General features: G+C 46.5%; 1 protein-coding gene across 1 annotated transcript; it reads left to right on the top strand.

The window, feature by feature from the left end:
* The first annotated feature begins 3925 nt into the window (after nt 1–3925).
* On the top strand, nt 3926–4882 carry LOC147700645 (olfactory receptor 5V1-like). Its single transcript, XM_086929159.1, has one exon. The coding sequence runs from the start codon at nt 3926–3928 to the stop codon at nt 4880–4882; it is 957 nt and encodes a 318-aa protein (XP_086785285.1).
* Nucleotides 4883–24836: the final 19954 nt, after the last annotated feature.

The raw sequence follows: 24836 nt of genomic DNA, 5'->3' as shown, positions 1-24836 counted from the left end.
TTTCACTTACTAATCCTTCCACCCATCCACTCTTTTAGTCATCCATCCATCCTCCCTTTCTCTCTCCATCGACCCTTTCACTTAGCCTTCCTTCCATCCATCCATCCACCCACCAATCCATCTACTCATCCACTCATCCACTCATGAATCCATCCATTGCCCCTATCACTCATCCATCTATCATTTCACTCCTTCACACATCTATTCATCCTTTTGTCCATCTACCCTCCCTTACACTCACTCATCCATCCTTACACCCACCCTTTCACTCATATGTCCATTCATTCACCCTTGCACTTATCAATCCATCAATCTATCCATCATTTCACTCATCCACCTACCCCCCATCATCCAGCCACCCACCATCCACCCACCCACTCATCCATCCTTTCACCCACCCACCATCCATCCATCCATCTGTCCTTCCCCTCATCATCCATCCATCCATCCCCTCATCATCCATCCATCCTTCCCCTCATCATCCATCCATCCTTTTCCCTCATCATCCATCCATCCTTTCCCTCATCATCCATCCATCCTTTTCCCTCATCATCCATCAATCCATCCATCCATCTGTCCTTCCCCTCATCATCCATCCATCCTTCCCCTCATCATCCATCCATCCTTTTCTCTCATCATCCATCCATCCTTTTCCCTCATCATCCATCCATCCATCCTTCCCCTCATCATCCATCCATCCTTCCCCTCATCATCCATCCATCCTTTCACCCACCCCCTCATCATCCATCCATTCCCTCATCATCCATCCATCCTTTCACCCACCCCCTCATCATCCATCCATCCACCCTTTCCCTAATCATCCATCCTTTCACCCACCCCCTCCTCATCCATCCATCCATCCATCCTTCCCCTCATCATCCATCCATCCATCCTTCCCCTCATCATCCATCCTTTCCCGTCATCCATCCATCCTTCCCCTCACCTATCCATCCATCCCACCCATTTATCCTGCCCCTCATCCATCCATCCATCCATCCTTCCCCTCCATCCATCATCCTTCCCCTCATCCATCCTTCCTTTCATCCATCCTTCCCCTCACCCATCCATCCATCCCATCCATTTATCCTGCCCCTCATCCATCCATCCTTCCCCTCCATCCACCCATCCATCCATCCTTCCCCTCATCCATTTATCCTTCCCCTCATCCATTCATCCATCCATTTATCCTGCCCCTCATCCATCCATCCTTCCCCTCCATCCATCATCCTTCCCCTCATCCATCCTTCCATCCATCCTTCCCCTCCATCCATCCATCCTTCCTTCCCCTCATCCATTTATCCTTCCCCTCACCCATCCATCCCATCCATTTATCCTGCCCCTCATCCATCCATCCTTCCCCTCCATCCATCATCCTTCCCCTCATCCATCCTTCCTTTCATCCATCCTTCCCCTCACCCATCCATTTATCCCATCCATTTATCCTGCCCCTCATCCATCCATCCTTCCCCTCCATCCATCCATCCATCCATCCAGCCATCATTCCCCTCATCCATTTATCCTTCCCCTCATCCAACCATCCTTCCCCTCCATCCATCATCCTTCCCCTCATCCATCTTTCCCCTCATCAATCATTTAGCTACCCTTCCACCCATACAGCCAGCTATTTACATTTTCTCTCCATCCTTCCCCTCACTCATCAATCCATCTATCCTCTCTCATTATCCATTTATTCAATCTTTCATTCATCCATTCACCCTTTCACTAATTCATCCAGCCATTCACACATCCCTTCACTTACTTACTCGCCCACCTTTCCATATTAATTTTGAGCTGAGCCCTTTTGAGAAGAGGCCCATCAAGAACTTCACCCTCGCTGCAGGAGACATTCCAGGACTGGGACAGAAGCCACCCAGGGCGGAGACAGGATCCACCACAGGGGGGGACAAGAGCCATCACAGGCGGGGGTGGACTGGAGCCACAACATGGGGGACAGGAGCAATCACAGGCGGGGGGTGGGGGGTGACTGGAGCCACCACATGGGGGGACAGAAGCAGGAGTCATCACAGGAGAGGGAACGTGATCCACCAGGGTGGGCACAGGGGTGGGCATGCAGTATTCTAGTATAACCTTGGGCTTCTCGCCCCCTCCTGCACAAGACAACGAGAAGACAGGCTCTCTGTCCAAAATGCCATCCCCCACTGTGATATACAGTACTTACAGGAGATACTCTAAGAGAACTGATTGAACTGATTGTCCTCCATACTTTGTTAATCAGTGTGGGTGCGATTGTGCCATTTCTTTATTGTATTACATTATGCATGTTTGAAGAACCGAGGTTTGCTTAAAAATTAGTGACAGTAATTAAGCTCTGTGAAGAGAAGCAGGTAGTGCCTCGTGTAATCAGCGGTGTAATCTGGCCGAATCTAGGATGTTTGGGGCCCTAGGTAGAAATTAAATGTGTGAGCCCCCCTCTAAATAGCAGATACAAGACGCATTCAGGGCTGTATACATGTGAATCGATGCCCCTGCTCCTGAAGCTGCAGCCCCTCCCTCTCTGTCACCTTCAAGCACCTCTTAACAGCTCATCAAGGGCTGGAGGTGTGAGGGTTGCCATCCCGCTGTGCCTCTGGGGGTCGGAGCTTTCATACAACATCGGAGTCCAGAAGGGAGGTGGGGGCAAGCTGTGCCCGGTTAAAATTACGGACAAATGGCGTCCGTTAAAGAATCCTTCACGGACAACGGACAGACAGCCAAAATTACGGACTGTCCGTGAAATTTACGGACGGTTGGTCACCCTATGTCTTAGCATAATTGTGTGCACTCGAACACTAAAGCCTGCAAGGCTGTGAGGGCGGTGCAAGCGCCTATGGTCCGGTAGATATGGCGCTGTCCTGCCCTCCCCCTCACTCAGCCCCACAACCGTGGCTGCTCCACCGAGTTGTGTTACTAAGGATGCCTTCCTGAGCTCTTTTCTACCCTCTGGATCGGGAGTTGAAATCAGAATCATTATGTTTACCTACACTGGCAGTCAGAGACTCTCACAAGTCATAATATTACAAGGAAAACACATATCTTATTAAAGTGAGGACTTGAAGTTATACCCTGCTTTTCTTTTCATTTTTAGTAGATTAGAATGATCTTAAGACAGAGCCATCTGCAGCATAAGCATCCATTGATGAAATGTCTTTATATGTAACATGACTATGTAATATAAGGATATATATGCATTGTAGTTGTTACGTCTTGCTCTTTCACAGCTGAGGAGTGCGGCACACATTCTCTTTACCTCCACCATACCTTCTGCAGAGTGGATGAAATATTAGAGAAATGTACAGCTGGTATGTCAGTATCATTTTGCCCAGTCTAAAAACATACACCATTTAAGCATTACATTTTGTTTTTTAGGAAGAAGTAGCATTTTTGTGTCTCTACAACATAGCAATTAATGAGCTCAAATTGAAATTTGTCTCCATCTCTTTAGATTATTTTTCCACCCCACTGTGACATTGTCAAGAGAAACTGAGGCCAGACAGTCCATGCATCTCTGGAAATCTACATTTTTTCGGATGCTGTTTCTGCGAATTTTTTTTAACCTTTCAGCTTTAACTGTCGCCATTGCAGTACTTTCGCGCTTCACAGCCTGAATTAATGTACACAATTCAAACACACTGCCCCTTAAAATACCCAAAGTAAAGCTCAAACCCTTCTGATCAACTGAACACCCCTGCAAAAATTCCAAACTCGTTTCAGACATAGACTCCAGGGAAATCCAGCCAGTGTCCACTCCTGATCTATGTGGAGCTCAGGTAAAATACTTTCATGTTGTACAAACTGCTCTGGAGACAACACCACTGACACCAAGTGTGCACTGTGTGTCAGCACATCAACACTAACCAACCGATGACAGGATCTGAAAGCAATGGCATTTTAAAGCCCTGCAGACACCAGATTTCAGATTCTAAAAATGAAAACAGACAATAGGACCGTCACAAATGTATTTTTTATTGTTGGGTTCTCTGATTTTCCCTATCTTCAAGGCCCCCTCTTTGCTATTTTTCTACTCATTTACCTCATCACTCTGGGAGGGAATCTTCTGATTATGGCATTGATTTACCTTGATTCTCACCTGCACACTCCCATGTTTTTTTTCCTTGCCAACCTGTCGCTCATCGATGCTACCTTCACCACCACCATCTTCCCAAAAATGCTAGCCAACTTTTTTGGACAAAACTCCCAAATCTCGATGAAAGAATGCCTCATTCAGCTCTACTTCTTCATGGCCATGGTATCCGCAGAATTCCTCCTCCTCACAGTCATGGCTTACGATCGGTATGTTGCCATCTGCAGCCCGTTGCGCTACACAGCCATCATGAGCAAAGCGGTGTGTTCCCAACTCTCTGCTGGAACTTTGATGTTCAGCTTCATGGAGCCGATACCACACACCGTCATGACCTCTGCACTCTCTTTCTGTGGAACCCACCAGATTAACCACTTCTTCTGTGACATCACAGCCCTAATGAAGATCTCGTGCACCAGCACGCGCAGCATTGAGATGCTCATCTACGCCATCGGGGCGGTGGTAGGGATGTTCTCCTTCCTTCTTATCCTCATCTCCTACGTCTACATCATCTCGGCGATCCTGAGGATCCAGTCTGTCGAGGGCAGAGCGAAGGCCTTCTCCACCTGCGCCTCTCACTTGTCTGTAGTGATTCTGTTCTATGGGTCTCTGATCGTCATGTACCTGCGGCCACCCTCTATGTACTCCCTGAGCCAGAACAAAATCTTTGCCCTCTTGTACTGTGCAGTTGTCCCTCTATTCAACCCCCTGATATACAGTCTGAAGAACAAGGAGCTCAGGGATACGCTGGCAAAATGTCAGAAGGAAATGCGGAAAAAAGGAGTGGACATTACTCAGAAGTAATGTGGTGAGAACGACTGCTTTACCATTAATGACTGAGGCCTTCATTTATGGGGATTTGACGTAGAGCAGCACAGAAAGTCAATGTGCAAGGGTGCCGGTGGTTCCTGTGTCATCAGCAGGATGATTTTGGGCAGGAAAGGACACCTTCCTCCACAAAAACAATCCTGAGAGGCCTTTTCCTCTTTCTGTATGTGCTTCAAAAGGCAGCTCACATAGAACGAGGTAAAAATAAGGAGAAACAAACATATTTCTCCTCGTTAGCCTCACCTCGAAGACGTAAGATTTTGTTGCATTGCCATGTTTACAAGCCCTTGTAAATCTGCAAATGCATCAAAAACCATGGGAGTTGCATGGGCACACCCACTGCAAAGCCCATGGAACGACCCCCTGGAACAGAGTAAGGCAACACAGAGAACTGCCCTGCATTGCCTTACTCAAGAGTTGTGAGGGGACTGAAAGCCATGCAGGGTGGCCTAGCGTGGCTTCATAAATCTGACTCACAGCCTTGCGTGATGCATGAACCCTTTTGCGTGGTACAAATTTGACACAAGGATTCCATAAATATGCCCAAGGGTGTTTGTGTTGAGGAATACACAAGAGTGAGATCTTTCAGACACAGTCACACGCCTTGATGCTCTTGAGTAGTTGCAAGACACAGTGGCATGGACGGAGAAGAGTCTGGTAGGATTTGATTAAATTTAGATCAACAGAAAGTCATACCTTACATCATGTCAAAATTGGGCAAACATGATAAGAGAGTTGGAGCACTCTTGATGTTGCTAAGCTGATAAACAATGTGTGAAGCAGTAGCTTTATTGTTTTGCCATCTTTGTTGTTTCCTTCCTGAAAAGAACCCTTTTCTAGGGCAGTTGTAATTCATTTTCCATTCATGAATTGGTCTCATGTAGTTTCTTTCCTTCATCTCTTCAGCTGCGTAGCCATTGTGGAGCAATAGGTGAAGAAACAGTGAAACAACTGAAAATATGCATTTTTTTTTCTAATACTGTCACAGCAGATAAATAATGAATGGAATTTCAAGGTCTGAATATATTTATTGCTGTTGCACTTTAACAACGAAAATGTACAAGATTACCTAAGTTCTATCAGCGAATGCACAGAGCAGAGTTTATAAAGTGGATGTGCTTCTTTCGTTATTTTTAAGGACAATAAAGAATGCACGCTGGCGGGTTTAACTTGCATTGTCTGTAGACAGCATTAAGGGGCTTATTTATGCGAGCTCTGTGTCACTTTTGCACCACGTAAAGTAGTAAATGCAGGGCGCAGGTCTCTAATAAAGAGGTCATGGTGTGGAGACATGTAAGTCTCCCTTTCAGAGTACATTTATACTTGAAATAGGATTGTGTGTTAGATTATCAATGACAAAAATATCATGTGGACAGAATAACGAGTCAAAAATATTGAAGGCCAAGATATTGAGAATGTAAGTGCAAATAGATAAGTATAGATTTACTATCCTTAACCACACATCTACATAACTTGAAGAGATATGTAAATCGTCAAGGTACATATATGTATAGTAAAGGTTTGCTGACCCATAGAAACCTACCTTCACAACATTTTTGTCCCCAATATTCTAGACACAATATATTGTCCACGCAATATTTTTGACTCAATATTTTGTGTAAACACCTGAAATGATGAATAGCCAAAAGTAGTTCGAATTATTCCAAAATGTAAGAGTAAATTTACAAGTGAGTACATTTTAATGGGTAAATTTACCTTTGGGAATAGGTCCCTAAGAGTATAAGAGCAACAGCGCCCAATAAAAACTGAAGACAGTAGAGAAGGCTAGAAACAAAAATAATACTTTTTTGTCTAGCCAATCCAATCCAAAAATTCTTTATTTCGGTCCTTTAAACCATAAAAGTTGCAATACAAATACACAATAAAAAGACTTACCTGTTATAAAAACACATTTCATACAGTTCATGCAGTTACTTCCCATATTAATCCAGGCATAAAAAGGGGTTTAAAAACAGTTCATAGCATTGTCCGCACGTTAAATGATTTTTTTTCTTATCTGCCACATGGCCATTAAGAATTTAGCAACTGCAAACACAATATGGGACAGAGTACTGGTTTTCAGTATTCTATACGCATGCAGGTGGCTCCTAAATCCCAAATTTCTACAAAGCGGCACCAGCCAGTGTTTTCAGGGTCTATTATATGCAGGGCAGAAAAACGTGAGGTGAATTTCATCTTCCTCAGGAATGTTACAGCACAGACATGTTTTGTCATTACCCTTTAGCCATTTACAAGTGAAGGTTTTAATGGGCAGAGTGCCTAACCTCCATTGTATAAACAATTTTCTTGCTAAAATGGGAAAGATAAAATCCATAAAACTTTCAAATACATAGGAATTTTTTGATTCCAGGAAACGGTCAGTTAGAGTGCCGCTGTTTCGTGCAGACACCAGTAGTGCTAATCTTTTTTCCTTATAGGTTTGTACCAGTCTTTTGCGGGAAACCCTTCGGCAGCCTTGTTCAGGATCCTCCCATAACTCAGACAAATTCTTGGAGTACAGTTCTTTTTTTACAAAAGCAAGCCAGGGGATTCTATCTCGTTGGTTCAGGTTCATGACATGGATAAGGTCTTGCCTGTAGTGAACAAGTTCACTGGTAGACCAAAGCCTGTGCCAGAACCTCAATGGCTTTGACTCGAGCTCCTCAGCAATAGAGGGGAGACCCATGTCTATTCTTAGGGGCAGCAACTGTGTGCCTCGAGGGTGGGCCAAAAGACGTCTGAGGAAATTATTTTCCACTATTGCAAGTTCTTGCCCTGCTTTATACCCCCATAGTTCACTTCCATAGGCTGCGGCCGCCTTAGCTTGGGTTTTGTACATTTCTACTGCCGGGCTAATGGGCTTAAAGGTTGAGGTGTTTACAACCTTCAAAATTGCGCCCGACAGTTGGGACAACTTAAGCCGGGATCCTACTATCTGGGGGTCCCAAGATAAGTTTTCATGTAGTGTTACCCCCAAATACAGAAAAGTTGTTACCCTCTCAAGGCTGGCTAAACCCAATGTAGGGTTAGGTCTGGTTTTAGGGGATGGATTGAATATCATGAATTTGGTCGTTTCTGTATTGATCTCTAGACCATGTTGTCTACAGAAAAGGCAGAATCCATCTAAAATCCGTTGAATCCCCATCGGGGATTTGGAAAGCAGGAGGGTGTCGTTGGCAAACATGATAGCACCCTGCCTGCCCGGCAAGGGGCGTCATTGTCCCTAACATTGTTAAGATGGGATATGACACTGTTAACAAAGAGGCAAAACAGGATCGGCGCCAAGACGCAACCCTGCCTCACCCCCTTGAGAACAGGGAACCTTGATGACAGGGCACCATCCCTCCCGCACCTAACCTGCGCGTAATTACTGTCGTGGAGCCTAATTATGGCATGTAATAGTTGGTTGGGTACCCCCAGCTTCTTCAGGACCTCCCAGAGTTTCTTACGTGGGACCAGGTCGAAGGCTGACCTCAGGTCCACGAACACCATGTACAGCCTCCCCCCCTCAATCCTCACCGTTTTCCAGTACAGCAGGACGAGGCGGAAAATCTGGTGCATGGTGGACGTGTTTTTCCTGAAGCCAGCCTGGAGGGGACTCAGAATTTCGTTGGCCTCTATCCAATCTAGGAAACAAAAGGAGAGAAAGGAGTTGCGTCTGTGGTAGCCGGACGGGGAATACTCCTGATTCCCTGGTCAAGGTATCAAAAGAACAAATGGAGGAGTATTACCCGATGAGGGTAAATGAAGGCTTTTGTCCAAACTAAGGAAACACTGTTCCTTTGTTAGTAAACCCCTCACTCACCACCTGGTGGTGACTTGCTTCATCATCGGGGCCCACCCAAGTGGCCTAGCGTCCCTTGGGTGTGCTTCAACACCTGTGTTACAGTGGAGCAGGTAGTGAAGTGTGGGATGCGAACAAAAAAGTGTGAGTGTTAAAATTGTCCTGGTTAATGCTTTTATACAGTTTTTAATAAAAAAGTAACTGGACAATATTAAAAATGTGGGCGAGATAGTAGTAGGGAAGTTACGGCCTACATATCTCAGTTTATGTGTTGGTCGACATGTTTCTACCATATGGGGAAATCCCCGGTATTCCTCAGGACCAAAACAAGGAAGTGGGTGGTGTGTGCCCCCTAAAAGACGCACCCAGTCCTAATTCCTTGGTCATCCAGAAGAAAAATATACTTCTGGGTAAGCACTCCTAAGAATTAGGGTGCAAATAAAAACTGGAGTGGAGCTCTAGTTGAGCTGCATCAAGCAGGAGGTGGGCGCTTCGCCGGTTACAACATATTAGTTGGATGTGGCGAGCAAAGGCGGATCACCTACGTCTCCCTGTTCGCTGCTTGGTAGCTATCCAATCTATCCTGTCTAGCCTTTGGAATGGAGGTTACTTCAATAGGAAGCAGCATTTGTTGGACATTCTATATTAATCAATGAGTACTCTAGCCATAAATAGAAGGTTACATATGACTCATTACTATGTCACATGAACAGAAGAATAGTAGATTTCCATGGAGACTTTTCCTTAAGCAAGTCCACCCTTGGGTCTGCACTGAGCTAGAGAGTGCATTCCACTGGTGTCACTCCACATATGAGGTGGATGCCAATTCTTCAGGTGATCTCTGATGGATGAGAGACACGCATTGAAGTAGCTGCATCTTGCATGACGTAGAGGATTCTGTGATTTGGGTATCATTCAGGATTACATTTAATTCATCAATCAGTGGATGAATGGGAAATAGGCGCGAGAGTAGTCTTCATGTGAGTATTTTGGTGTACATTTAACCGAGACTGCCACATATTAGAAATGTTTAGTAATCCAGTTTGGGCATGCCTGGAAGAAAGATAGAGCAATCTGTAATACTATAAGAGGTGTGCTAATGAAGAATAGCCCAGAGCCTCATGAACTGGGTGAGTGAAACTACAGACTTAAAAGGAACTGAAGTCTTCTCACCTTTAATATTATAAGTGGAGTTTGAGATAAAATCACAACAACCTTCCATGGTTAGAAAGTAGGAGTTATTAAACTAGCCTAGCTCGCTGGGTAGCATGAGAAGCATAGGTGTTGCCTGCCCAGGTACTTGCATACTGATACATAAGCGTTGTATTGCCGTGTTTAGGTAAAGCATTGTTAGTTCAAAAAGAGAGCCCACCGTGGGTGAATGTATAGTTGGAGCCAGAGAGACTTCCCCTACTACAGAATACAAAAAGGTGAATACACTTCAGTAGTAGAGGTTTCATAAGTGGAAGTATCACAGCTGTTAAAGAGTCCTTTTATTTGTTTTTCTCTGGTACGTTTTTTGACGGGGGCTTGAAACTAAGAACAGTAATGGATTTGGTAATGTGAAATTGTTTGTACTTTTTATGACTTGGCTTTTATGATTTTATTTATAAAATCGAATAAAGATTATTGATGATGAAGTGGAATTATCCCTTTGCAGGATGATTTTTCCTCACACACAGTGCATAGGCAGGTAACACAGCATAACAAACAGGAGCACAGTGGAAGGAGTTTAGGAACCTTTATGCTGATCCATCTTTTATGAACTTATAATGATGAATTTAAATAAAAATACATTTTTGGATCACATATATTTGTGGCAGAGGTGCATCTTATGAAGGAAATGAAGGCATGATGAGTAAACTAACTGTTTGTGGTGCGCCAGGTATGGCTGAGAAGCAAGAGTAGGGGCACCATACTTTGCTGAAGAGCTGGAGGTGTGCATGCAGCATCAGCCGGCTGCGCCTATGCTACACGGATCTGTTTAAAGGGATCAGTGAGTAAGAGAGTGCATGATCCCGGATTGTCCAAGAAGTAGCTCTGGTTGGTCACTATCCTTTATTCATCCAATCATTGAAGGGCAGGGGAGGGCCACGCTTTCACTTTGTATTCCTGATGAGGGATAGGGCAGGATGGAAGCACAACATCAGCTTGAATTTCATTTGACTTATTCAGAAGACAAGAGAGAAATAATAACTTTTTTTTCCCACACACTGAGGTGCAGCCGGAGATACCGACAGAGAGGGCGGGGTCTCATACACCTGAGTGTTTACCGGGTGAGGTGAGGCCACTACCACATATAGGACAGAGCAAATGTAGGACACTCCTTTGCAGTAAACGGACTTGGAAGACGGCGTTTCTGGTTCCCTCAGGACCCACCACCCACAACTCGCGGTACCCGCTCCGCGGGTCCCGCTTCGCTGCTCACCTGCCTGACTCGTCGGTGGATTTGACGCCCAGCTGCTCCTGCGGGGTTCTGTAAGACGGTGAGGCGGCAGGGCTGCGAGCGCGACCCGGGACTCGCTTTCCCAGGAGTCCCGGTGTCTCTGGCCGTGTCACCTGGCCCCGCTCTCCCTGACCGCCCCGCCCCCAGCAGCCCCAGGTGAAAAGGAGGGAAGGATCTCTCAGCAGTGGGACACTCCTTTGCAGTAAACGGACTTGGAAGACGGCGTTTCTGGTTCCCTCAGGACCCACCACCCACAACTCGCGGTACCCGCTCCGCGGGTCCCGCTTCGCTGCTCACCTGCCTGACTCGTCGGTGGATTTGACGCCCAGCTGCTCCTGCGGGGTTCTGTAAGACGGTGAGGCGGCAGGGCTGCGAGCGCGACCCGGGACTCGCTTTCCCAGGAGTCCCGGTGTCTCTGGCCGTGTCACCTGGCCCTGCTCTCCCTGACCGCCCCGCCCCAACCCCGCCCTATAGGTTCCGGACTATAAACTTGGTAGCTACTCGCTGCGCGGGAGCGCGCGGGAGCGCCCGGGGCTAAGCCCGGGCAAAGGGCGGGCCCTCTGTGGCCCTCCGTGGCCTGCAGTGCCTGGCCTGGGCGCACCCTCATTAGTCCCTTGTACCATTGGTTCGTTTTGTTTGCTATAGTTGCCTTCCTGCTTGAAGCTATTTGGGTCACTTTTCCTTCGAGTAGTCTATTTGCTCTTCTTGTGTTTATAGTTTTCTTTGGATCATTTGTTGTGATATTTCATTATAGTTTGTTTTCTTTTTTAACCTTCCAGAGATGTCTACTCGTAAAACTAGGAGCCAGAGAGCTGGTAACGCTAAAACTAAAAAAGTAATTGGCACCCTAGAAAATTTTTATTTCTCGAACACACTCTCTGATAGATGAGGGCATTTCTATCATGGAAAGGAGAGTATCATTGGATCTTGCCCACGCAAAAAGATCTTCACTGGGCAACATTGCAATGGTGCATTCCCCGCCGCCAAGTTTGATAAACCCTGTTGTCACTTCAGCTGGGAATTCCACTAATGATTCTACTCCCGCCAGCAGTCAATCACTAATTTCTATTAATGCCCCTGTTACGAGCATAATACCCTCTAATCCCCCCCATGTTCCCGTGTTAGTCAATCATGATGTTACTGACTCCTCCACTATGGTTGGGTCAGATATCATTACGTTAACTTCAACTGATGTGATTCCAACAAATCCTCCCATGGACAATCCCGCCATTACTTCGCAAGGGTCTATGGGTTCCAACTCCGGGGGGGACAACACAGGTGTGGTGTCAGCTAATGATGTGACTCTCCAGGCACATACTGTTCAAACTGAGTCTGACCCCTTAGATTCTACCCCCCATCTGCTAACTTTAGGGGTTCCGGACGATACAATTCCTGATAGCAGTCTGGCTAGTCTTCTGGATGAGAGCGGAAGCATTGACTCACTAACTAATTCAGGAGACGGGCTTGACTCCTTAATGGAATCTATGTCTAGTTTGTTAAAAACTCTGCTTTCACCTCTGGAGAATAGGCTTTCCAACATAGAACATCAATTGGCTACTATTCTTGCGCTACAAGACCCTAGGCTGACTACCCCTGGTCCCTCTATTCCGGTTGTTTCACCGCCTGTTATTAACACTGGGATTGAAGTTACAAATCCATCTATGGGGAGTGCTCCAGCACCTGCAATTACCCTCCCAGCTCCTTCCCTGACAGCAACCAAAACAGTGAATAAAACCAAACCTTCCACTTCCACAGGTCCAAGTGCAGTAAATAGAAAGGCAGCTACCAAAAAGACTCCCGACAACCCAGCCCCTATTATTCCACAGTCCCAGCCCAGAAAAACCACATTGCGGCGCAACATCAATTTACCGCCAGATGCTTGTCCGTATGTGGTTGTTCTGACAGGGATTTCTGAGCTGCCAACATCCACTTCTGAGCCCTTTTGGGCAATTAAAAATAAAATATGCCACTGGCTTGACAAAAATTACCCTCCACCACACGGCCTAAACAAGAACATACTTATGGTTGAACGGGCTCCTTGGGTAGGTGGGAAGAAGAAAAGTATAAAGGGCGATTGTGTCGTTATCACGTTTGAGGACCCACGACTCGTAGAATTTATATGCTCAACTCCTCCCTGTGATAGTAAGTCAGTGGTAGTAGCTAAGCCTCTGTCTTTTTTTTATATGCAGGAGGGCCATGGGGATGTGAGATGGAGTTGGATGAGGCCATCTAGGAAAGGCTTGGGTAGAGGTGGTACATACCAGAATCCACAACAATGGGGAATGCCAGTAGAGGAAGGTTGGAACCTAGTCCATAGGAGGAGGGGGCACCAGTGGAAGGGAGATTCACACCTCAATGGAGAAGGGTGGGGCCCACAGCTCAATTACCCTTTATTTCCCTGCTATAATCGATTTGGGGGGTTGGAAGAAGTGGACTGACCATCACCCCAGTGTATTGAAGATGGCGGGGGTGGTGGGGCTCCTTCCACTGTAGATAGCGGTTCTATCGTTCCTACGATGGAAGAAGTACCGGAACAGTGTAGCACTATTCCAGAGCCCTTGTTAGGGGAGGTTGACACTCAGGCCGCCACGAATACACCTATGTTGTCCCCTTCCCTTGTTAAAATCTTGTCTTGGAACATAGCCGGCCTAAAGAAAAACCTGCCTGACCCGGAATGGAACAATTTTGTTGATGATTTCCATATTTGCATGTTCCAAGAAACTTGGTGTGTAGAGCCACAACACAAACAGGGCTATTCTACGTTTTTTGTCCCTGCAATACAGCTTGGGAGGGGGCGCCCATCGGGAGGATTACTTATTTGGATCAGGATAGATCTGAATTGTAAAATTACTGTGAACTATGTCCCCTGTACTGATATTCTACATATAACTGTTAAAAGGCAGTCTGCCAGGAAGTCTTTTGAACTTTTTTGTATCTATGCCAGGGGGCTCCCAGGGGGCCAATTGTCTCCAACACTGGAGTTGTTAGATAATACGCTTTCTGCCCTCTCTCCAAAATCTTCAGTATTAGTGGGAGGCGATTTTAATTGTACATTCGAGCCTCTTGATGAGGATGAATTTTTGGGCTGTTATAATAAGCCAGGAAACCAGTTAATTCCATCCTTATCTCTGGCCCCAATTCAGAAATGGTCGGCTCGTTCCATACAGTTGAATGCTCTGGTGTCTGCACATGATCTATGTGCCTTAAATGGCCGCACCACATCCGATCGTATGGGCGCTATGACCTTCAATCGATTAGGTTCCCCGTCACGGATTGACTACATCCTTTTGGATGTAGGGTCATGGGTTAACCTGGTTGATATGGAGGTCAGACAGAGGATTGATAGCGACCACAATCCCCTTTGTATGGGTATGTTCTGGGGAGACAACAGTGGTGAGGAGGTTCACAATGAGCTGATTACCAAAGAACTAGTCCCCTCTAACTGTAATCGCAGGATTAAATGGAATGTGGTTAGGTGCAATGAGGGGACACTTGAGAATATTAGGGTTCTAGTGTTGGCTGCCTCATCCGCCTTGGCCCCAGTGAACCAAATTGCACTTCAGCTTCAGGGGTCGGTGCTGGCAACTAAGTATAAAGACTTAGTAGGGGAGATCAGTACGTTTTTCTCAAAAAAAACAAAGGGTTGTCATCTGTCTAATCGCACGCAAAAAAAGGGGAACCCTTGGTACACTGCCTCCTGTAGAGAGAAAAGGAAAGCAATTTTACTAGCTATTAAAAATAAGGATGCCCCAGCTGCTAGATTAGCTAGAAATGAGTACCGCACTAGTATTGTGAAAGCCAAAAAAGATTGGGAAGAGGAACATTGGCAGGCTCTAAAGGAAGCGGCTCAAGGGAAAAATGCCACTGCATTTTGGAAACTGATCAACGTCATGGATAGACGAGGTGCTGAGCCTATACCAAACCATATTACTGAGTCCCAATGGTATTCCCACTTCTCAAATTTATATGGCGTGGGCTCCCTAGAAGCTGCGCCAGTATCCCCTACACTAGGTACTGATTGTACGGTCCATGGGAATGATGGCTCTATTGATGTACTGTTTTCGCCCCGTGAGGTACAAGAGGCAATCCTTAAAATAAAACCGGGTAAGGCACCTGGCCCGGATGGAATACCGGGTGATTTATTGTTGTCTAACCCACTGGTTTGGGCTGATTTTATTGTAAATGTTTTGAACCTTATCCATTTAGGCCACCAGGTACCGGACTCATGGAAGGGTGCTGAAGTTGTTACCGTTTTTAAAAAGGGCGAGAGAGAGGACCCTGCCAACTACAGACCAATTAGTCTAATTGACGTTATTCAAAAAGTAGTTGGCAGGGTAATTGTTAATAGGATTGAGGGTTGGCTTATGGAAGGAAATATTCTGTCCCACTTCCAGGCCGGATTCAGAAACAATGTTGGGGCCATTGACCAAGTTTTCAGATTCTGTGCAGTTTTCTGGAAAACAGTATCAATAGCCAGAGGGAGCCTCTACTTGGCTTTTATTGACCTCAAAACGGCTTTTGATGTAATACCCCGTGCTAAACTTTGGAATGTCCTATTGGATATGGGTTTCCCATCTTACCTGCTAAATCTTATCATCAAACTCCATGAGGGAACATATGCAAAGATACGCTGGGGGGCGCAGGGGCAACTCACTAAGAGTATACCTGTCAACAGAGGGGTGCGGCAGGGGTGTGTGATGGCCCCTACTTTATTTTCCCTCTTTATAAATGGGGTTGTGAAGCATCTGCAAGGTACACCGGCCGATGCCCCCATTATAGCGGGGGAGAAAATACCATCCCTCCTCTTCGCCGACGATACCCTCCTCTTATCTAAAACCCCCACAGGTCTCCAAACTCTTCTTGATCAGTTTAGTGTTTTTTGTCAGGAACGGGGACTCACAATAAACACGACTAAAACTAAACTAATGGTCATGACCGCTAAGAGAAAATATAGGAATATCCACGTTACCCTGAATGGATCTCCTTTAGAGGTGGTCGATGAGTTTGACTATCTTGGTGTTAAGATCAATAACCACTTGAAATGGGAACCCCATATATGTAAAATGAATTTAAATCTTAAAAGGGTCTCCGGCACTATTTTAAAAAACCAACGCCTCTCTATAAGTAGGCCAGTTGCCCCTGCCTTATCAGTTTACGAGGGGAAAGCAATTGCCTCAGCTGTTTATGGCTCGGAACTGTGGGGCAATGAGAACACCAACGACCTAGTCCGATCAGAGAACAAGTTTATGAGGGACTTGGTGTCGCTCCCATCCTCTACCCCACTCAAACCTTTATTCTTAGACCTGGGAAGGAAGTCTATTCGGGATATCCTCCAACTCCGTCCCCTCTTATATTGGGTTCGTTTGAGGAGGACCCCAGAACTAGCAAATTATGCCCTCGTGCTAGATGAATTACTAAAATCAAATACCTCAGGCAAAATCAGATGGCTAAATGAACTAAAAAAGCTTGTAGCAAGTGTGGGTTTAAGTGATGCTTGGGTATCCCAATCACCTCCACCAAAACAAGTGGTGAAAAAATTATATTGGGACTGGATAGAGACCAATGCGCTACAGAACCCACACTGGGGTCATCTGACTGAGACCTTTTTGACCCATAAATGCACCCTAAAACTGGAACTGTTTTTGGACTTTATTCAGGTTCCTCGGGAAAGGACTTTATACCTTAAACTTAGACATGGAACACTGCCCCTCAAAACTTTTACTTCTAGATGGAACAATAGGAGGGAAGAAGATACAATGTGTCCAGGGTGTACAAACCCCGAGGAATCATTGGGCCACTTTTTCTTTGCCTGTAAGGCATATATCTTACCTAGGAAGAAATGGCTAAAACCAGTACTAAAGATCCTTGGGGTTAGAGATTACAAATCAGCTTTGCGTATTCTTATCTCCGATACCTCTTCGATGGTTACTATTTGTGGGGTTGCAAAGTTCTTATCATGTGCCTGGATCATTAGGACTAAGATTTTAAAAAATGCCCATCAAGTCAATTTTTCCGCATAACTCTTAGATGTCTTTTTTAAAAATAATGAACTGTTTTGTAATTATGTATGTAATGAATTATTTTTATAATTATGTATGTATTTCATGTTTGTACTTTTTATGATACATGTGTCGAATAAAAGTATAATGACTTGACTTGAAATAATAACAGATTCCATGGGGACAACTAAGGGCAGGAACCATCTACGAAACGGCCACAAGAGCTCTGGAAAATGAAGGACGTCTGTCTTGTTCCCAATCTATGTATCTTTGAAAAATTGGAATTTAGTAAAAGAGTGAAAGTCTTTATGGAAGGCACAGTGTAAGGGGTTATGTTTAGTTGCTGATATCAATGACAATGCAAAAGATATGGTAACAAAATAGGGTCAAAGGGATGGGGCAAATGCAACAGGCTACACTGTAGATGAGGTACCTGCCGGCTAAATGGTTTCCAGCAAAATCCTGCTTCAAAAACACTGAAGGAGCGGTGACTAAGAGGCAATTATGAAATGTATGTCACAATGTTGAGTGACAAAATATTGCCCTGCAATATGTATGTCTGTATGTATGCACGTATGTATGTATGTTTTATTTAAGTATGTATGTATGTTTGTATATTTATATGCATGTATGTATGTTAGACTTGTCAGCTTTAGGGTGCTCTTCCCCTAAACGTTTTGCATTCAGTCCTGCTATTTTTGCTGATCTCGTTTTGTTGGCCTTAAGACTGTACACTTTACCACTGCTAATTAGAGGTACAGTTCTTGCGCTCTCTCCCTAAAACATGGTAACATTGGCTTACACCCAATCAACGTATTTACTTTACTTGTAAATCCCTAGTGAAGGGGTACTACATGTACCTAGGGCCTACAAAATAAATGCGCATTGAGTGCCTGCAGCACTTATTGTACCACCCACTAAAATAGCCTATTAAACATGTCTCAGGATTGCCATTGCATTCTGTGTGTGCAGCTTTAATTTGCCATTTCGACCTGGCAAAATAAACCTCCTGCCAGGCCCAAAAATTCCTTTTTAATACATATACGTCACCCCTAGGGTCGACCCTCCAGTCAAGTCAAGTCAAGTCATAGAATTTATATAGCGCACTACATACCCAGAGGGTTTCAAGGCGCTTAGGAAGGGGAGGAGGATTACTTGTCAAATATCCACGTTTTAAGTTGCTTTCTGAATGCTAGGTGGTTCTGGGTAAGGCGAAGGTAAGCGGGGAGTGAGTTCCAAGTTTTAGCAGCCAGGTATGAAAAGTATCTGCCTCCCATGGTGGTCTTGTTGATGCGAGGTACTGCGGCGAGGGCTTGGCTGGAAGAACGTAGTTGGCGGGAGGGAGTGTAGAAGGACAGTCGTGAGTTGAGGCATTCTGGGCCGATGTCGTAGAGTGATTTGTGTGCGTGGGTAAGTAGTCGGAAAGTGATCCTCTTATTGACGGGTAGCCAGTGGAGGTCTTTAAGGTGACCAGAGATGTGTTTGTTGCGTGGGATGTCTAATAGGAGTCTGGCTGAGGCGTTTTGGATACGTTGGAGTTTCTTCTGGAGTTTAGCGGTAGTACCTGCGTAGAGGGTGTTTCCATAGTCCAGTCGGCTCGTGACCAGAGCATGGGTGACCGTTTTCCTTGTTTCGGAGGGGATCCAGCGGAATGTTTTTCTGAGCATGCGAAGAATGTTGAAGCAGGAAAAGGATACGGCGCTGACCTGTCTGTTCATTGAGAGTGAAGAATCCAGGATGACGCCCAGGTTCCGTGCGTGGTCTGTCGGGATGGGTGCTTTTCCGAGGGCTTCCGGCCACCAGGAGTCGTCCCATGCAGAGGGGGATGTACCTAGGATGAGGACTTCTGTTTTGTCCGAGTTCAGTTCCAGACGGCTTTGTTTCATCCATTCTGCAACTTCTTTCATTCCTTCGTGTAGGTTAGTTTTGGCGGTGCTGGGGTCATTGGTGAGAGAAAGGATCAGCTGAGTGTCATCCGCGTACGAGATGATGTTGAGGTTGTGTTGGCGTGCGATGGCCACGAGGGGGCTCATGTAAACGTTGAAGAGGGTGGGACTGAGTGAGGATCCTTGTGGTACGCCGCAGATGACTTCAGAGGCCTCGGACTTGAATGGTGGAAGGCGGACTCTCTGGGTTCTTCCGGTGAGGAACGAGGTGATCCATTCAAGTGCTTTTCCTTGGATTCCGATGTCATTGAGGCGTTGTAAAAGGGTGCTGTGGCAGACTGTGTCGAATGCTGCAGAGAGGTCCAGGAGGATGAGGGCGACTGTGTCTCCATTGTCCAGTAGAGTTCGAATGTCGTCTGTTGCTGCGATGAGGGCGGTCTCAGTGCTGTGTTTTGCTCGGAAGCCAGATTGTGAGGGGTCTAGGGATTTGTTGGCTTCAAGGAAGGCGGCGAGCTGGTTGTTGACAGCTTTCTCGATGACTTTGGCCGGGAATGGAAGAAGCGAGATGGGGCGGTAATTTTTGAGTTCGGTGGGGTCAGCTGTGGGTTTTTTCAGAAGGGCGGTGAGTTCAGCGTGTTTCCAGTCTTCCGGGAAGGTGGCGGAGTTGAAGGAGCAGTTGATGACGTCTCGGAGGTGCGGTGCTATGACGGAGTCTGCTTTGTTGAAGATGTGGTGAGGACATGGGTCTGTGGGGGATCCTGAGTGGATGGAATTCATCAGGCGGATGGTGTCCTCAGTGGAGATTGGGTTCCAGTCGTTAAGGGTGTTCACGGGGGGAAGATGATCAGCAAATGGTAGGGTGGGTTGGTTTCCGGGTTGGTTGTCAAAGCTGTTGTGGATGTCTGCAATCTTGTTGTGGAAAAATGAGGCTAGGGAGTCGCAGAGGGTTTGAGAGGGGGTGATGTCGTTGGAGTTGGCCGAGGGATTGGAAAATTCCTTGACGATGTTGAAAAGTTCCTTGCTGTTGTGAGCGTTGTTGTCAAGTCGATCCTTGAATGCTGTTTTCTTGGCTTTTCGGATTAGTTGGTGGTGAGTGCAGGTGGCGTTTTTGAAGGCGTCCTTGGTGCTGGTGGTTGGGTCTTTTTTCCGGGCCTTTTCAAGGGAGCGGCAGAGTTTCTTGGACTTCTTGAGATCATCGTTGAACCATGAGGCCTTCTTGCTGCCAGGTTTGTTTTGACGTTTTTTCAGTGGTGCTAAGGTGTCAGCGGAGTTGGATAACCATAGGGTGAGGTTGGCGGCGGCTTCGTTAGCGTTAGAAGAGAGGGCTGGGGTGTTTTGAAGGAGCGATGCGGAGATTTGGTCCGTGGTGATTTTGTTCCAGTTTCTTTGCAGGGTAGGTTGGAGGTGGATGCTGGGTTTTGGTTTGTTGTAGGTGAAGTGAACGCAGCTGTGGTCAGTCCAGAGGAGGTCCGTGGTGTGGCTGAAGGAGACATGGTTGCTGGATGTGAAGATGGGGTCGAGTGTGTGACCTGCGATGTGGGTTGGGGAAGTGACTAGTTGTTTAAGTCCGAGGTTGGCGAGGTTGTCCACGAGGGTGGCGGTGTTGCGGTCGTTGATCTTTTCGAGGTGAAAGTTGAGGTCTCCCAGAAGGATGTAGTCTTTGGAGGGGAGCGCGTGTGGGGTGATGAAGTCCGTGATGTCTTCGCTGAATTTTGCGCGGGGTCCTGGTGGTCTGTAGAGGAGGGTGCCTCTGAGTGTGGTCTTGGGGTCGATGTGTATTTGGAAGTGGAGGTGTTCGGAGTTGGCGAGGTTGGCGTCAGAGCTGGTTGAGATGCGGATTGATTTCTTATGGACGATAGCGATTCCTCCTCCTGTGTGGCCGGTACGGTCCTTGCGTGTGATCTTATAGTCTTCAGGGATGGCAATGGTGATGTCTGGTGCGGAGGAAGCATTCATCCATGTTTCCGTAAGGAAGGCGATGTCCGGAGAAATGGTGTCTAGTAGATTCCATAGGTCAATGGCGTGCCTGTGGACTGATCGGGTGTTGAGAAGGATGCATTGTAGGTGGTTGGGGTCGGGAGTCTGTGGTGTGGTCGTAGCGGCGATGTTGTCGGTGCCGCTGAATTTGCAGGAGAAGCAGGAGAAAGGTCCATGGGTTTGTCCAGGGGCGGCTTGGACGCAGTTGGGAGCGCGACCGGGGTTAAGGGCTAGGAGGGTGGCGGCATCGTAGGTAATGCGGGGGGGCTGGGAGGGACGGGGGCCAGGGGGTCTGGTGCTGGGCGTGGTACAGGCGCGGACGGGCGTAGACGGGCTTACCTTTGGCGCACCTTCGGCGCGGGTTGGGCGCGGACGCTGCGCGTAGACGCTGGCGTGGATATTCCTGTCATAAAAGGTGGTGAGGGGGGAGGGGCGAGGGCGGGTCAGCTGGGAAGGCGGGAGCGGGGTGGAGACTAGGGCAGGGCGATAAACAACAATACAACAACAAAATGGCCGGCAGCCTTACGGGATCGATCAGCTGGACTAAGCCTGCCGAAATCGACCGCGTCCTCTGTGACACACAGCGCAGCAAAGCGGCAAATGAAATGCGATGCCAGGCAGGTAGCAGCGGCCGGGGCAAGCAGCAGAGCGGCGCTGAAAAGATCAAGCGATTCCAATGCAGTAATTACAAATGCGCATAGATACCAACAATAGCGCTATGCAGATAAGTCAGGCACTATCAAGCAGCAGTGAGCAAGTGGCTAAAGCAAGCAGCAGAGCTGCGAAACGATACTCAGCTGAGAGGCAAGGCAGGTCAGGGAGCAGCGTGGGGAGCGTCCGTGTCCGCAGGGAGCAGAACGGTCACAGCGCGTTAGGGTCAGAGTGCAGAGGAAGGGCTTCGTGGGAGGGCGGGTCAGCTGGGAAGGCGGGAGCGGGGTGGAGACTAGGGCAGGGCAATAAACAACAATACAACAACAAAATGGCCGGCGGCCTTACGGGATCGATCAGCTGGACTAAGCCTGCCGAAATCGACCGCGCTCTCTGTGACACACAGCGCAGCAAAGCGGCAAATGAAATGCGATGCCAGGCAGGTAGCAGCGGCCGGGGCAAGCAGCAGAGCGGCGCTGAAAAGATCAAGCGATTCCAATGCAGTAATTACAAATGCGCATAGATACCAACAATAGCGCTATGCAGATAAGTCAGGCACTATCAAGCAGCAGTGAGCAAGTGGCTAAAGCAAGCAGCAGAGCTGTGAAACGATACTCAGCTGAGCACAGCCCAGAGGGCAGGGTGCAGTGTGTTTAAAGCGCTGGACATGCACTTTAAAAAATGTACATGTCTTGGTATTGAAAAACTCCTAAATTCTTTTGGCACATTTATTTTACTTGTAAGTCTGACGTTGTTAAAAATCGGGTTTCTGGTTGGCAGAGATTGTGTGCACAAACTACTTAAAATCATTTGCAATATTGCTTACATCGATAAAAGCATATTTAAAATTCTATACCCATCGCACAGTAAAATTATGTAGATTACGTATTTATCTTATAAAGGTATCTCTTTAGCAGCATTGATTACAAGTTAAGGTCTATTCCCTGGCTTGAGGCCCTCATAAGGTGATGGCATCTATTCAAACTGCTGGGTTTTCTTATCGCCTCAAGTTTAAAGTTCCCAAGTGCAGAGATGGAGAAGACCGGGACCAGGGTTCAATTCCCCACCTCAGCGGGTCTTGGGCTCAAAAATTCCACGGACCTGATAGTTCTCGCCTCGGTGCCTATTCCAATCATGGAGTCCCACTCTGCAACTCTGGGCAATAGCTTGCTTAAGCTCCACAATGGCCCCCACAACGCTAAGGATGCCTGGCCTCCACCTTGGGGGTGCCCAGGAGTGGACGCCTCACAGGGAAAGCCAGGATGGGTTCCACAGCGGTATTCGTACAATTGCCTTGAGACCCTTGCGGGTGAGTAGTGTGCTATACAAGTATCAATTTACATTTACAATTTACATTTACCACATAATAAAGTTAACATTGGATCTAAATGGCTAGTGCTTACTTATTTTTCAAACAAACCACCAAAGTATCGCCGGGCCCTTCTTGTTCAGAGAGCCGAGCACACACATTTGACATACACTCCCAAAATGTGACCAATTCTTTTGGTGCAGTGCAAGAGAACAAAGCAGACGCTGCTTCTTTGCGTGTCCAAATCCCTTTAGAGAGACACATCGGATTTAGCAACTTCTGACGTAGCGGCAGCAGACCAGGACCACAACACACCAAATGCAGCTGCGACTCCTTTCTGTTCTTGCAGATTCTGCACCTGTTTCTAGGAGCCAGGGATTTCAATCCAAGATTTATTTATCTTATTGGAAGGGGCAGTGCTTGCTTCAAATACAGCTGTATTCTATGTTCTTTGTATGAAGTAATCAATCTAAAAAGCTCCCCCTCCCCCGGCTGTATTATTTAATAAGTCTGCATCCCATGATAATTGCTGAATTCGTTTGTTAAGAGCATTTTTAATTGCCACATAACTTAGCCCTTCCTGGCCCCAGTTTTGTGTCTCCGGGCTAGTGTTTGCATATTATTTTCCATGGGTTAATTGTCCCTTAATAGATGGGTTTTAACTGTTCTTTACTCTTCCAATGGGTGCTTCCCGAAATCTGCTGTGTATAAGTTGAAAATGGTTGGGGCAGGAATGCAGCCCTGTTTTTTTGCCGCAATATGTGTAGCACTTTTTTGAACCTGTATTATCTGCTAGTTTGGCCTTACCCAGGTTTTATTATACAAGAAGATGACTGCATTCAAGAGGCCTAGCTAGTTCCACAGCTTATGTCAAGAGACCCCATTGAACGCTGTAGAGTAGTCAACAAAACAAGCAAAGACTGTTTTTTGATGTTTGCTTGCTGGCTCTAATAAGATAATGCCACTATACTTTTGATTGTCGACCCTCGATATGGGGGAGGATCTCTTTATCTTCAATCCATCTATTTGGTTCTGCTCATAAAGTCCTGGCATAAGCTTTCCCTTCAATGTCCAGAAGGGCGATCAATCTGTAGTCTTTTTGGATCTATGTTGTCTCCTTTCTTAAATATTGGGTGTAACAATGAGCCACACCATGATTCCAGAACATTGGCTTGCAGTCGGCATTCGGTGAACAAGGTGGATATTACTCCTCCCACATTCCCCCGGAAGTCCGTTAGGGCCTGGGGCCCAGTCTTTTCTTATCTTTTTTATCTCCTGGATGGCAGGAACATCTTGGTCTTTGCCTCTGGCTTCTGTCCTAGGTGCACCATCGCCTTCTGCTTCTTCAACTGTGGGATCTTCTCTGTTTGCCTGTTGGGCCCACCCTTTATTTTCTATGTAGATAGTGGCTATTTGATTTAGCCATACTTCAGCTTGAACAGTGTTACGTCGATCCACATTGTCATTTTCAAACTGGTCTATATATTGCCGGAACTGCCTGTGCTTATGATTCTTGGATTGCTCATGAATCTCAATCCATTCTTCCTCAAGGTGCTTCTGTTTTAAGGTCCTTATCAGATGTGTGCTTTCCAAATGCAGCTCTCCACTTTTGCATGGTGATTTGTGTGCCAGTTTTCAGGTGATTCCTTTTTGCCCACTTTAAGTTACGGGTTGATTCCCTTAGTGATTTAATATCTTGCCAGGTTTGCATAGTGGCTAAGTTATTTACTAAGGAGCTGTTTCTGGCTACTACCAGTAGGGCTGTTGTCTGGGCCAATAACCATGCTCCCCAAGTTTTTATCGTGTATTTGGGGCTAGTGCAATTGTCTCAGCATTCCTTTGCTTGTTTCAGTGCTGCTAATGTGAACGCCAAAAGTTCAT

Source organism: Lissotriton vulgaris, chromosome 7, assembly GCF_964263255.1.
Source record: "Lissotriton vulgaris chromosome 7, aLisVul1.2, whole genome shotgun sequence".
NCBI classification, from domain to species: Eukaryota; Metazoa; Chordata; class Amphibia; order Caudata; family Salamandridae; genus Lissotriton; species Lissotriton vulgaris.
Note: the sequence above shows the minus strand (reverse complement) of the source record. Positions and strands in the feature narration are given on the sequence as shown.